Genomic DNA, 15,373 nt, shown 5'->3' with positions numbered 1-15,373 from the left:
CATTCCCCCTCGTCCTGCCCCCAGACGCCTGCTTCCACCCCCGCAGGAGGGTGGGCAGCAGCGATGTCGGCTGAGCCAATAGCTTGTCATATGGTTCCTGCCGACCCCTGTTCGCAGCAGGAAATGTGGGTCCTGCTGTGGGCCGATACGGGGTGGTGGGTGGCAAGCAGATAAAGTTGCTGTGTTTCCTGCTCCTTGTCTCAGGCCGAGCCTTGGTCAGAGGTCCCAGCTCCCTGATGAAGAAGGTGGAGCTCTCAGAAGACCAGGCCCCGGACGCCGCGATGGAGGAATCCTCCACCAGCCTGGCCCCCACCATACTCTACCTCACCAGCTTTAAGGCAGCACCTGCCACAGAAGAGTCCCTGATCCTGCCCGTCACATCCCTGTGGCCCCAGGTAAGGGGCCCGGATCAGCCTCGGAGATGGAAGGGTCCTTGAGATGCTGTCATGCAAACCCCTCTTAGTACATTTAGGGAAACTGAGGCACAGTGGCGGGAAGGAGCTGGTCCAGGCCAGCGGGGCTGGATGGAAGCCAGGTCTCCTGATGCCCATCTAGCCCAGCTCGGGCCAGTGGGCCCACTGGCCGGGGAGGGCTGCCACTGTCCAGGCAGTGGTCCTGGGGGCTCACTCTAGGGAATGCCAAGGAAGCAAGTGCCGGCTCAGCACACTGGTCTCTGCACCTAGAAGAGCAAGGCCTTTGGGGAAGAATTTTGTACATACTGAAAAGTACAGAGAATAATAATCTTTAAAACCATGTCCCCATGATCCAGAATTAACAAGTTTTAGTTAACACTTTGACCCATCTGCTTCAGACCTTTAAAAAGGATATATGGAAGGGACTTCCCTGGCGGTCCAGTGGTTAAGACTCCGTGCTTCCACTGCAGAGGGGGCGGGTTCGATGCCTGGTCGGGGAACTAAGATCCCACATGCCGCGTGGCACAGACAAAAAAAACAAGAACAAAAACAAAAAGATATACAGAGAGGGAGCAAGCCAGCAAACGCGGCAAATACGCCAACCATTGGTGAGTCTAGATGGAGGGTATTTATTGTTGCAATTAACATGAGGTGCATCCTTGCACCTCTTCTGGGGCTTTGAAATTTGTTTCAAAATAAAATCATTAAAAATGATCAAAAATAAATATATGTGTAGAAGGAATAAAACTTTTTTTTAGCAGTAGATCTTTCTTATTCTCTTTTTTGGATCTTGCACCCCACCTGAGATTCTGATAAGACTATGGGCCATTTCCGACGAATCCATGGTTACCCATGCTGTCGCAGGGCCCCTGAAGCCCATCTGTTGAGAACCCAGCCCTAGAAGCCCTACTGTGAACCCACATCCTACTGTGTGCAGATCCAGCCCCAAGACTGCTGGCCAGGGCTGTGAGTGGAACTGAGCCATGGCCGTGGCCTCAACAGTGCCACAGAGAGCTGATGACGTCTGCAGGGGAGAGACGGGGCAGGGGAACAAGCAGCTGGGCTTCCTCCTGAGTGGACACAGCTGCCTCACCCCGCCTCCCCCAGAGGGCCTGGTGGATCACTTCCCTGACTGCATCGGCTGCCTGTAGGCACCGTCCCACATTGGGGGTGGCTGCTCTGGGAGGCCCTCTCGATGTCCCCGGGCTGGGATTGGAGGCTGTCCAGCACAGGAGCAGCTGGCCTCTGAGGAGCCCCTCCTTTGCTCTCTGGTCCTGGGGCCCCACGTTTCTTCTTTCACCTGTTGGGATCTTCAAGCTCCCTCCTCTCCACCCCCCTCTGCAGGCTCATCCCAGGCCTGACGGGGAGGTGATGCCCACACTGGACATGGCCTTGTTTGACTGGACCGATTATGAAGACTTAAAGCCTGAGGTCTGGCCGTCTACGAAGAAGAAAGGTATGTCTACCCACCCCGCCACCCCCTTGCTGGGCTCCCTCCCCTCCCCCACCATCCAATGGGGTAGGGGCCTCGGTGACTCCAGCCTGACCTACAGATGTCCAAGGTGGGATGGGGGGCCTGGAGTCTATAATGGAACGGACACCTGAAATGGACTTGCTGCTCTCAAGTGCTCATCAGACGGCAAACGCTTTCCACGTAGCTACTCACTTAACCTTAAAAAAAAAAAAAAAAAAAAAAGGTCTGTTCTGCTGTTGATCCCATTTTAGAGAAGAGAAAACTGAGGCAGAGAGAGGTATTGTGTCTTATCCAAGCCACACTGTGGGAGTGGCAGTGTGAGCGCTCTCACCCTGGTGTCCTGTGCTTAATCTCTCTGCCCTGCTGAGCCTCAGCCTCTGACCACAGATCCTGTTTTCCCCAGAGAAACACCGGGGCAAACTCTCCAGTGATGGGAATGAAACATCACCGGCTGAAGGGGAGCCCTGCGACCACCACCAGGACTGCCTGCCAGGTACCGAACCAGCATCGTGTTCAAGGCACTAGGCCGGGCACTGGGGGAACCTCCGTGGGGATGGGGGCGGGTGTTCCCAGACACATGAGCAGGACCCTTTAGGGATGGTAAATAATAACAACCACGGCCAGCACTTTACTGAGAGTTGCTGTCATACTTTGTTCTATTTAATCCTCACAGCAACCCAGAGAAAGAGACCCTGCCATTCCCCATTTTCAGGCAAGGAAATTGAGGCTCAGAGAGGCTAAGTGTTTCAGCCAAGGTCACACAGCTAGGAAGTGGCTCAAACCTGAGTCTGCCTGGTTCTGAACCGCTTTCCCACGCTGCCTTAAATCATGATGACCCTTCTCTCGACTTCTCTCTCCTAACGTCTCTTTGGGCTTAATTCTGTCCTTGTCCCATCATGACACTGCTGGGCTTCTTGGGATACTTTGATGACATCCTGACCTGTTCAGCAGCCGAGCCCATTAAGACAGTCTGAAAACAGAGGCCTGGGGTTTTGATTGATGGTCTAAACTGCTGGCCCTTGATTGGGTCAGTCGGAACTTCTGGGAAGCCAATAGCGAGGGGGAGTTAGAAGGGCACGAGGTTTCTGGGGGTCGGGGGTAGGGTAAGGCCCGTGAACAATAAAGTGGAAGGAAGGAGGAATAGACAGGAGACTGTGATGCAATCGCCCGCCCGCCCAGCGGGGAGCTCCAGAGCAAAGATTCCCTGTTAGAAGAGGCCCCTGCTGGGCAGATAGCCAGGTCCTGGCACCCCCGCTGAGCCAGTCACTGCCTGGGCTGTTCTGCTGGGGAACAGTGTGACATTGGCCCAGGAGGCTCCTGCAGGTGTTAACAGCTGGAGGCTGGCAGCTAACTGCTCTCCTGGCCGATGGATGGCGAGTGCCTTCCGGAGGGAGATGTGAGTTGCATACCTCCACGATGCTCGTTAATTCAGTGACCAGAATATTCTACAAAACAGCAACCCAACAAGCCATTTGGCATCAGATAAGCCAGACCGCCAGCTCTCTGAAAGGCTGTTTTCTTTCCAAACCGTTGTTTTCACCCTGAGCAGAAAGAAAAGGCTCAAGTTTGGGCCAACTGAACAGTGGCTCTGAGAGTTGGCTCCATGGTGGGCGAGGCCGTGCCTAGGGCCTGCCTCTCGGGGGCTTCTGTTTCCCCATCTGTCCAAAGAGGACGTTGTCTCCGTGATCACTGAGGCCCCTCCCAGCTCCATGATGACTTCACACCTGGCAGCCCCCAGCCATTCCACCCAGGGGGGGGATCCCACAGCACCCTCGCTCCTCCCATGATCAATCAATTGCCCATCTGGGCCGTCTGGGATCTCTGCCGCCCGCCCCCAGGGGCCTCGGCCATGACATTCGTCGGTGGTTCCAGCTGGGAGCCTTGCGCACCAGATGGTCCATCCTGCCAGGGACGGCCCCACCATGGAGATGATCGATCTCCTGTCCAGTGGGAGCGTGTGCAGGGCACAGGGAGGGTCCGCTCGGCGTGGCTGACCGAGTGTGCTTTTGCTGTGTGGGCAGGGACCTGCTGCGACCTCCGGGAGCATCTCTGCACGCCCCACAACCGAGGCCTGAACAACAAATGCTTTGACGACTGCATGTGTGTGGAAGGTGAGCCCGACATCGGGGGCTCCCTCGGTGCCGAGACCTCGCCACCTCCCTTTCTCCCCGAAGCCGGGATGGGCAGAGAAGGGGGTGGGAGAATCCCTGGGGAGCTGAAGACACGAGCAGGAACAGCTTTGCTCGGTGCCTTCACAATCTGTGAACTCATTTAGTCTCGATTCCTGGCATCGTTGCTCAAATTTGCTTTTCTCACCTCTTGAAATACAAGCTGGCATGATCTCCCATGATCTGGAGGCGGGAGAGGGGAGGAGAGAGGAGTGTATCTTTTAAAATAAGATCAAACCTGAGAAGCCTGGTGTTTTCACACCGGAATTCTATCCCAGGGGAGACATTCCAAGTGTGATAACAAGGGGTGGGGGGTGGATTTCCCAGCACTGTCCCAGGGAAGGATGCACTTGCCTGGCTGGCTCCCTCCTTAACTCCTCCGAGCTCGCATGTGGAGCGGTATGTGCCCTCCTGCCCAGGTGGGCCCAAGTGTACCCAGCTCTGTGCTAAGCCCTTTACCCATTATCTCCTTAATCCTCCCAACGATCCCAGGAAGGGAGCTATTGTTCTCCCCATTTTACCCAAGAGCAAACTGAGACACAGAAAGGTTAAGCCACTTGCCCAAACCTACATAGCTAGAAAAGTGGGAGAACATTTTAAATTTTGTATTCTGAAAAATTTCAAACATATATTAAAGTCGTCAGGATAGTATAATGAACCCCCATTTCCCATCACCCAGCTTCAATAATTCTCACTCACGGCCAATCTGTGCTGTCTCCCCCCCATCTGCTGCCCCCGTTGCAATAGGATTTTTTTAATCTTTTTTTTTGGCCACACTGCACAGCATGCGGTATCTTACCCCGACCAGGGATCAAACCTGCGCCCCTTGCAGTGGGAGCGCAGAGTCTTAACCACTGGACCGCCAGGGAAGTCCCTGCAATAGGATTTTGAAGCAACTCCTGGAAGTGTAGATATTTCATCTGTGAATATTTCAGTATATATGTCTAAGAGATAAGTACTCTTTTAAAAACAAAATACCAAAAATGCACAATAATTACTCAGCGTCATCCCACATCCAGGGCTCACATTTCCTGAGTGAAGGGATTTGGTCTCAGTCCCTCTGTTGACCATTCTGAGATACATGCCCAATTTTTTCTCACATTAGCCTCAAAAATGATCTGCTGTGAGAGCAATAAAGCTGCTTAGGTCCAATTATTCATTCATCCAGTCTGTCAAGAAATATTTATTGAGTGCCTACTATGTGTTGGGTTCTGATAAGGACATTGGGGATTCAGCGGCACAGAGAACCAGCGAGTTCTGCGCCCATGGATTCCATTCTAGTGAGATGAGCAACAATAAGCAAGTAAGTAGGTACGATGTCTGTAGAAAGGAATAGGGGCTGTAAGGAAAATAATCCAGACTGGCCTGATGAGGAGTCTGGGAGGTGTTTTAGAAAAGGGTGGACAGGAGCCGACTGCAGAGCCAGCCACCTGAAAATGAGGGGCGGGGGGGAGGGAGAGAGAGTCCCAGGCAAGCGGCAGAGCAAAGCCAAGGGCCTCGGGCAGGAATGAGGCTGGCATGTTTGAGGGCGCCTGGCACACGGTAGCCAACGGGGAAGGTGGCAGAAGGGGAAGTAGGAGAAGCTGGCGGGGAGGATCACGCAGGACTTTGAGTTACAATGGGAAGGTGTCGGCAGGTGTTAAGCAGGGGAGTGACCTGCTCTGACTTATGAGTGCAACAGCTCACTCGGGCTGCAGGACTCTTGGGGGCAGGAGTGGAGACACAGAGGACCAGATGGGAGGTGAGGGGATGGAGGCAGGCAGGGGTGGAGATGCTGGGGAGCTGCCTTCCGTTACCCGTGTGCAGGGCTGGGGGCCCATTTCACAGAGGCGGAGACTGAGGTGCAGAATGGCCCGGAGGGCGCTCTGGTCCAGGAAGCCCCGAATAGCGCCAGGGCCTCCAGGTCCAGCCTGCCCAGGTGAGGGGGACATGGCCCGACTGAGTTCACACGCCTGGCTGGTGCCCAGCTAGATGCTCAGTGGGCAGCCCCTCTGCCCAGGAAGGCTTCCTTCCTTCCTCCCCAGGGCCTCAGGTAGGAGGGGGTAGCTTTTCAGGTATCCAAAAGATATGTGTGCAGCCGAAGCCCCATCTGCTCGTTTCCCGTGGTCTCTCCCACCCTGGTCGGTCCCACCAAAATTCTTGCTTCCTCCGTGGAGACTCAGGCTCCAGAAAAAAAAAAATTGAGTGGAAATGACAGCTCATTAAAGATGGTCCAGGAAGAGCTTGTCAGGAACCCTCTGAGGACCGAGAGTCCTGAGGACTTCTGAGAAATCCCAAAATGTTGAATTCAGGTCCCAGGGCTGAAGTCCAGCAGTCTAGGCCAGCCTGGATTCTGGAGGGTTCCAGAAGGGCTTCTGTGGCTACCAACCACTCCTGCTCATAATCCCCTGCCCCCCTCCTAAGTGTATTTTGCGTGGCCACAGGTCTGAAAGCTGTGATCCAGGTGTCAACTGCAGACCCCAAAGCACAAACTTCACAGTAATTCCTTTATTCTCTTGACAGTGACATAAGCAGATCTTAAGCAGGTGATGTCCTCCTCTCTCCCTGTGGTCACTCCTAACCTGAAACGTAGGGATTGCTCAGGCCACACTGAGCAATCTCTTCCCCTAACCCTCCCACCCCCAATCAGGAGGATGTGGCCTTACTGTGGCCTTAAATGAAAAACATGTCTACCCATGTATGTCAGAGGATGCCTGACATGTGGTTATGATAGAGCCACAGCCAGGAACCCCTCCCACTGGTGGGCCAGGAGGGCCACGACTACTTTAATTAGGGTGGTCAGGGAGGGTGCTTTTGAGACCTGAAGGCTGTGAAGGAGCCAGCTATGCCAAGAGCTTCAAGAAGGCATTTCTGGCTGTGAGAACAGCAAGTGCAAAGGCCCTGGGGCCAAAAATGAATGGGTGTACGAGGAAAAGCAAGAAAACTGGGTGTGGCTGGAGTTAGAGAGTGAAGAGGGGAGTGGGAGGTGAAGAGAGCAGACAGGAGGCAGGTCCAGGTCCCAGAGGGTCTTATAAGCCAGGGTAGGAAGTTTGGATCTCCTTTTGAGTACAATGGGGAGCCATGGGAGGTTTTATAGGGGAGGGCAGAATCTGCATCCCTTTAAAAAAAGGTTTTTAATGGACTTTTTTTCTTTAAATTTTATTTATTTATTTATTTATTTAGGGCTGTGTTGGGTCTTCGTTTCTGTGCGAGGGCTTTCTCTAGTTGCGGCAAGCGGGGGCCACTCTTCATCGCGGTGCGCTGGCCTCTCACTATCGCAGCCTCTCTTGTTGGGGAGCACAGGCTCCAGACGCGCAGGCTCAGTAGTTGTGGCGCACGGGCTCAATTGCTCCACGGCATGAGGGATCTTCCCAGACCACGGCTCGAACCCGTGTCCCCTGCATTGGCAGGCAGATTCTCAACCACTGCGCCACCAGGGAAGCCTCTAATGGACTACTTTTTAAGAGCAGTTTTAGGTTTACAGAAAGATTGTACAAAAAATACAGAGTTCTCATATGCCCCCCCAAAACACACAGTTTCCCCTATTATCTTACTTTAGTGTGGTGCACTTTTTACAACTGATGAACCAATAGTGATACATTATTCACTAAAGTCCATAATTTACATTAGGGGTTCACTCTTTGTGTTGCACATTCTATGGGTTTTGACAAATGCGCAGACATGTACCCACCATTATAGTATCACACAGAATAGTTTCGTGGCCCTAAATATCCCCTGTGCTCCATCTGTTCACTCTTCCCTTCTCCCTCTGTCATTCGCTTTTTTAAGCCCATTCAGGCTGCTCTGCGGGGGATGGGTTGGTTGTAGGACAGAAAAAAGAAGGGGGTGGCGGTGAGAGGATGCAGGGGGTTCCAGAGGGCACGGAGGGGTCTGGCTGGTCGCATCCCTGACCCCCTTGCCTCTCTTCACCCAGGGCTGCGCTGCTACGTCAAATTCCACCGGAACCGCAGGGTCACCCGGAGAAAGGGGCGCTGCGTGGAGCCCGAAACGGCCAACGGCGACCAGGGATCTTTCATCAACGTCTAGCGGGCCGCGTGAGGCGCCTCCCCACCGGCCAGGGGACTGAGCGCGGGAGGTTTGGAGAAGCCGGGCAGTTTGTTTATAACTCGCGGTGGCAGAGCAAATGGGGAGTCAGATGACTGAGGCTGCAGGATCAGACCCAGGACACTCAGCCCCAGGAGGGGAGCCCTGGGCGAACTGCCCCCGCCCAGGAGCCGAGCAGCAGCACACCTGCGGCCACCACCCGGCCAATGGGAGACCCACACCGCCAGCGCATCCCGGTGTCCGCGTTCTCCGCGATGGTAATGTCGAGAGCGCCCTCTACCGTCCTACCGCAGCACTGCAATGGTTTCAAGTTTAAAAAGGAAGAGGTTTTCGAACTGGAAAAGAATGGAAACTCCCTGAGAGATAGGGGAACCCAAGGGCGGGAGACCAGTACGAAGCACCTCCTATGTACCAGGCACTGTGCTAAATGAGGGGCATATGTTATCTCATTTATCACATGGCCCTTTAAAGTAGGCATAATCACCATTTTACAGGGGAGGAAACTGAGGCAAGGTTTTATGACTTGTCCAGGGTCCCAGATCAATGCTCCGCAAACCTTCACCTGTGTAAGAATCCCCAGGGATCTGGTTAAAATGCAGATTCCAATTCAGTCGATTCTGCATTTCTAACAAGCTTCAGGGCATGCCGAAGCTGCTGGACCCAAGACCCCACTGAAAGCACCAGGTCCTGGAGAGTCAGGGTGAAGCTGGCATCTGAACCTGGGTCCGACCAGCTCCAAGGCCCATGTCTTTGCTCCTCCACAACTAAGGCCGCATTTCAGGTTCTCCACGGCTTTCAGTGAGAGAGACGTATTCCCTGGTAGTTCCTTTCACTGTGGTGAAGGCTGGAATAACCGACTATTCTCTTCTTTCCCTGGACAAAGGTATATCATTTAAAAAACAAAAGAAAATGTGCATTAAGCACCTGCTTGCTTATAAGGCAAGATTTGGGCAGATTGACCCCTGCCCTCTGGGAGCTGGTATTCTGAGACATGAAGTGTTTGGGGTAAACAGTAAAGCTGTTTCTTATTTCTATGGCCCCGCTCACCCCGTCCTGGGACATGCACTTTGGAGTTGCCTGAAAGCTGCCACCCCAGGGGAGTTCTTTGGCTTTTGTAGTTCATGTCCTTTGAGAATCTAATGCAAGCATGGACTCAAAAAATACACACATTGCTCGTGTGCACCCACTTTGCATACGTCTTAGTGGTTCCCAGTCCCCCCAGAGACCATCCCAGGACCTCCCCCCCACCTACACTTCTGCAGCAGAGCCCACTGAGGAGTTGGGGCACGTCTCCTAACAGCCCCCCACAGGCCAGACTCACGATGCCCACCCCAAACACCTCTCTGAGCAGATGTGACTCTAGTGGCCACCTCAGGAGAGCCACTTAAATCCCCTCACCTGTCATCTCACTCCTGGCCAACCCTCAGGTCCAGGGCAAAGAAGGTTGCAAGCCTTCTCCATCCAGAGTCCTTGCTGGCCTGGACCCCAGGAGGGGGACCACGCCCACGGGATGCCAGGGCTGTTTACTCCATTGGGAAAATCAGTCGGGGTCAAGGGTCCGGCACCAAGGAAAGCAGACAGATCTAGGAGAAACCAAATACACTGGCTCTTTTCTCCCTATTCAAGTTCGACGGGCATGGGAATCTTGGGGAGAAGGGGGACTGCAAGAGATCAAAGCCGGCTATTTGGAAATCGAATCCACTGGCAGTTTTGTCTGTTTGAGACCAGACAAGGCCCACACTGTGTGCCTCACATGGAGTGGCAGATTCGAGATCGTGATAGAACCCTAACAGGGGTCGCTGCAGGCAGGGAACCCAGAATTGCTTTTGTCTGGAGGGCAGCGGTTAGGCTAACCCTGGGCCATCAACGATGGAAAACACAGAAGATCAGGACAAAGCTGAAAGGCCCCACAGAACTACCACTGACTACCAAGGGAGTTCCATAGCTAGAAAATCAAGGCCTATCTCTTTGCCCTAGCTACTTCCATTTTGCATTTGCAAAGGCAGGGTGGGTGGAATCCTCATAACTCCAGAGTCAGGGATCCCAAAGCCCCCTGTGTGTTTAACAAACCTCTCCACCAGCAAGTTGTTCCTTGGTCTATCTTAAATTTTTTTTGCTGGGACATAAGCCAATTTCCTCTAATCCAGGGTTCAACAAACTGTTACTGTAAAGGGCCAGATAAATATTTTAGGCTGTGTTCCAATGAAATGGTTTATGGACACAGAATTTCATATAATTTTTACTTGTCACAGACCCATTATTCTTATTCTGATTTTCTAAAATGCATTTTAAAATGTAAAACCCTCTCTTAACTTGCAGACTACACAAAAACAGGCCGTGGGTTGGATTTGGCCCCCGGGCCACAGTTTGCAGATCCCTGCTCTAATCTGCTGGTCTCAACCTTGGCTGCACATTAGAACAGTCTGGGGAACTTTCAAAGGTACCGATGCCCGAGCTCACCTGCGAAGATGCTGGTTTAATTGGTCTGGGTTGTCCCTGGGCTTCGTGTGTTTGCAAAGCGTCCAGGTGACTCTGATGTACACTGGGCCCAAGACCCTTCCCTCGCCCTGCTGACTACGCGGGTACAGCTGCCGACAAACGGCCTACTACACCGCTCACCACCTTGGTGACCTTAGGAAACTTAGTTAATATCTCTGTGCCTTGATTTCTTTATCTGTAAAATAGGGATAATAAATCTTCCTTCATAGGGGTGCTGTGAGGTGTAAACACAAAATCCTGGTAACATGCTTAGAACAGTGCCTGGCACATAATAAGCCCTCAGTGTTAGCTAATTTATTTTTAGGATGATTTTAGTAGGTGTTCTGTTTTTTGAGATAACAATCCGTCACGTACTCAGAGATCACCATTTAGGCTCCTTTCCCAAGGCGTGTCCCCTGGAACACGGGGGCCGTGAGATGCTCCATTAGGAGAGAGGGGATGGCGTTCTGGGTCAAAGAGGTTTGGAAAATTGCTCTGGACTCAGCCCGAGGCAGCATGTACAGACTCTGGCCACTGAGGCAGAGCTGCAGGTGTCAGTGGCTTTGCAATAACAACAAGATCAGGAGTTTCTAAAATTACCCACCCCACCCCGGGGCCGGGAAGAGCCGAGCAGGAGGCCAAGTGGAAACCAATAGCTGCAGGGACGGTCACCTGTGACCCCTGCATTCCTCCTGCGGGAGTCTTCCAGCCACTCCCCAGAGATACCCACCGTTCCCATGGGGCTGCCTTTCTGGGATTTGTCTGGCGATGCCAAGAGGGGCTCCTGAGCCTGCTGGGAATGAGTGAAGGGTCAGAGGACATGAAAGCCACACCACATGGGAATGGGACAGCTTTACCTGCCCCCTGTGGAGTCACGGAGCCACAAGTCACCTCCCAAAGCCACGATCCCTTCCACCACTGAGAAGCTGCAAGTGGATGTTTACTTCAAGCCATATTCAACACATCCAATAAAATCTGATGTCAAGATGGTGGGCATCAGCTCCCTGGAAGGGGATCCGCTTTGCAGCTGGAGAGACAGCGAACATATATGCAACCTGCAAGGAACATGTTTATAAAACAACAGAACAGCAAGGAAAAAATACGTGCTGGAAGAGACAGCGGGAAGGGGCCGGAAGAGCAAACCATTTAGGCTACTCACTGGGGGTTTCATGGGGTTGAAAGGTGCACCGTGACCTTCAAGATGACCTTCACTCCTATGGGAGACAAGAGGGTGTGTGCTGGGGAGGGGTGACAGGATTTGCCAGTCTGAAGAACCAGGGGCTTCCATTGCAGGGAGTGTATTTTCTGAATCCTGAGTCAGGACGGGTGGTCTGATGGAGGATAAGCGGCTTCTTCTGGATGCAAGAGGCTTTCTGGTCCCTCCGTCCTTTTTTGTTGTTATTGCTGTTGCTGGGACAAGGACTAATGACTTTAATTGGGAAGCCAGCAAACCGAGAAGATGGTGAGCGCGTGCCCCAAAGAACCATCTTGCCAGAGTTAGAATTCAGGCTCCTTTTATACTAAAAGGGGAGCGAGTAAAGTCAAACACTTCCTGGTTCCCATCGGCCTCCAGAAGGGATGTGTTCATTTCTTCCTCCCTGCAGTCATTCACAGATGGGCCTGGTCAGAGTGCTTCTTGTGAGCTAAACAAAGGTATTTTAGCTTAATGCTCATTATCTGGGAAGCAGGGTTCCCAGAGATGGGCCACTGTGTACAATTGGAGCTTATAGGCAACATCCCTTTAGTGGCTACAAAAGGTTCTTCCCTATTACAATTCCCCACTGTCAATGTCAGTGTCATTCCACATTCTTGTGGGAAAAGGAACGAAGACCTGGGAGCCTGGCAGAAATGTGGGATCCCAGTCCCACCGGGACCTGCTGAACCACAGGTTCTCCAGGCCGTGCTTGTGCACAATAAAGATTCAGAGACGTGGGCCTAGGATGCAGAGGGGGAGACAGGACTGTCAGACGGTCAGGGACATTCGGATGATTTGGGGGCGTATGCATTCAGGTGTGAGTTGGCAAATCTGAGATCCAGTTTGCCTAGTTAATAACCAGCAATGACCACCTCGCAGGCTCTGAGACCCTGTCTCCCGGGCTGGAACTGGCCTTTATTTTTAGAGGAAACGAATTGAAGCACCTGGGCCTGGGGCCTCAGTCGTTGGGTTTTCTGACTCTTGGGAACTTCCCTGGGGTGGGGGGGCTGTCATTCCTCTTTAAGGTGTTGGGGCAGCAGGGGAGGGGGGAGGTGCTACGCCCTTGTAGTCCTGTGATGGCATGTTGCATGCGCTCTCTTGAACTGTAAATAAAGAGGTGATGGTCAGTAAGCTGCCGTGTTGTCTCTCTCTGCCCTTCCAGAGATGTGCAGGCAGTGATCACTGTCAGGGTGTTTGCAGGGGACTCTGAACCCGGTATCTCTCCAGCTACTTACTCATTCACTCCGCACCTTGGATTGAGCATTTGCTCAGGGCTAAGCAGTAAACAGGCAGACAGGGTCTCTGCCCTCACCTGGACTGCATCATCGTCCTTTAACCAGACCTCTTGGGTGGGAGCTTCATATTTTTATCTCCCATTTTGGAGTTGGGGCAGCTAAGGTTCCAAAGAGATTACAAGGCTGGCCGCATACAAGGCTGGCAGGCTCACTCCAGGCAGAGTGCAGAGACAAGCAGAGGCCAGCTTGGGCAGACTGCGGAAGAACAAAGCACCACCGCCTGAGGCCAGGCCTGGGCAGCCTCAGATGCCGTCTTGGGAAAGCGTGTGAACTGGCGACGGGGCAGCCTGGCTTAGCACCAGGGAAGACGTCCCTTATCTCCAGCCAGCAGCTCCAGCCAGCACCACCCAGCTCTGCAGACCAGACCCCCCTAAGCCTATCTGATCAGAGCAAGGCTATGTCATGGCTCTCAGCAGCTCTGCATCCTGAAGCCAAGGTAGGGTCCAGACTCTCCTGGGGGCCAGGGTAACCACAGGTGTGGGAAGCCCTTAAAGGCCTAGTGTTCCTGCGGGGATCTCCCTGCCCAGGCACCACTGAGGGACTGGCTCCTACAGCCTGGACAGGGAAAGCCCCCTAATCCAGGGTTTCCTATAACACGGGCCTGGGGTACCAGCATCAGGATCCTCTGGGGAGCAGACCCAGGTTTCTGAGCCTACCCGGGCCTCTGACTCAGAATCTCTAGGGGTGGGCTTGGGAATCTGCATGTTCGATAACCACCCCACCCTCATCCCCCAGGTCTGAGAACTGCTGCACCAAACCTTCCTGAGAACTCACTTTCCTCCCTGCTTAGGCCCCAGGGAGCCGGCAAACCTCCCACTGGGGATGGGTCTCAGGAATCAAGCCCAGAAAGTCCCCCTTCATATAGGCATTGCAAGTCGCACCCTCTCTGTCCCAGTTGCTCAACTCGGCCGTTGTAGTGCAAAAGCCTCCATAGACGACCCGGAAATAGATGAGCACAAATGAATGAGCACGGTTGTGTTCCAACAAAACTTTATTTATACCAAAGGGCAGCGGCCTGGATCTGCTATTGGTCTGTAGTTTGCCAACCCCTAGTCTATACTGCTGACCCCGGGGTCAGTGGTTGCAGAAAGCATGCTGGGCTTCTAAAAACCCCTTCTGTCGTGGGATGTCAACTCAAACCCATTTCTGCTAATCAGAGTGAGAGCAGTCTGAAGTGAAAGGTCAAGACCTGTTGAACCCGAGGCCACAGTCACTTCGATGCTTTTCCTGGCAGCATGGGTGCTGCCCCTCAGGGGATCAGGTGGCTGGATTGGGGGTGTCTCAGAGTTCTCCAGAGAAACAGAACCAATAGAATATTTATATTTATGTATCTTTTTTTTTAAATTTATTTATTTTTGGCTGCACTGGGTTTTTGTTGCTGCGCACAGGCTTTCTCTAGTTGTGGCGAGCGGGAGCTACTCTTCGTTGCGGTGCGCGGGCTTCTCATCGCGGTGGCTTCTCTTGTTGTGGAGCACGGACTCTAGGCGCACGGGCTTCAGTAGTTGTGGCACGCGGGCTCAGTAGTTGTGGCTTGCGGGCTCTAGAGCACAGGCTCAGTAGTTGTGGTGCACGGACTTAGTTGCTCCGCAGCATGTGGGATCTTCCTGGACCAGGGCTCGAACCCGTGTCCCCTGCATTGGCAGGTGGATCCTTAACCACTGCACCACCAGGGAAGTCCCAATATATTTATGTATCTTTAAGTATCTATGTATTTATCTCTTTTTATATATGTATTTATATTGAGATATATTTTAAGGAATTGGCTCATGCTATTGTAGGGGCCAGTAAGTCTGAAATCTGTAGGGCCAACCAGCAGGCCAGAAGCTCAGGCAGAGGTTGATGTTGCACGCTTGGGGCCACATTTCTTGTTCCCCAAGACCGCAGTTTTTGCTCTGAAGGCCTTCACCTGATTGGGTGAGGCCCACCCACATTCTGGCAGGTCCATCTCCTTTACTTGAAGTCAACTGCTTGTCGATGTTGACCACATCTGCAAAATGCCTTCACAGCAGCACCTAGATCAGTGTGTGATTAAATCCTTGGGTACGACAGCCTGGCCAAGTTGACACAGAAAACTCACCATCACAGGAAGGCTCCTGGAGCTGGGCTCCCCAGCTCCAGATCTGGATCACAACACCTGGGTGTGTGGTAGCATCGTCTGTGGTGTGTCACGAAGCACTGGGCTTCCACAGTCTGTTTGCCAGCTTTAGCATCAGGTGGCAGCAGCGGCCACCATCTGTCACGTATGTGGGCATGGGTGCTTTGGTGTGCCCGGAGGAGTGTCTGGACATGAAGTTCTGGTCGGGATG

General features: G+C 53.0%; 1 protein-coding gene across 2 annotated transcripts in view; it reads left to right on the top strand.

Moving 5' to 3' along the window:
- The window catches only part of DRAXIN (dorsal inhibitory axon guidance protein), a 28,783-nt gene extending 15,523 nt beyond the window's left edge, over nucleotides 1–13,260 (top strand). For both annotated transcript variants that reach the window (XM_082414185.1, XM_082414184.1), the window contains exons 3-7: nucleotides 205–395; nucleotides 1,758–1,869; nucleotides 2,291–2,380; nucleotides 3,909–3,998; nucleotides 7,969–13,260. In XM_082414185.1, coding sequence (XP_082270311.1) covers nucleotides 205–395; nucleotides 1,758–1,869; nucleotides 2,291–2,380; nucleotides 3,909–3,998; nucleotides 7,969–8,081 — 596 coding nt within the window. In that variant the 3' untranslated portion in view covers nucleotides 8,082–13,260. The remainder of the gene's footprint in view (nucleotides 1–204; nucleotides 396–1,757; nucleotides 1,870–2,290; nucleotides 2,381–3,908; nucleotides 3,999–7,968) is intronic.
- The last annotated feature ends 2,113 nt before the right edge of the window (nucleotides 13,261–15,373 follow it).

Source organism: Balaenoptera physalus, assembly GCF_965194825.1.
Source record: "Balaenoptera physalus genome assembly, chromosome: 1".
Taxonomy (NCBI): Eukaryota; Metazoa; Chordata; class Mammalia; order Artiodactyla; family Balaenopteridae; genus Balaenoptera; species Balaenoptera physalus.
The sequence above is the reverse complement of the archived record's forward strand: the minus strand, read 5'-3'. Positions and strand labels throughout refer to the sequence as shown.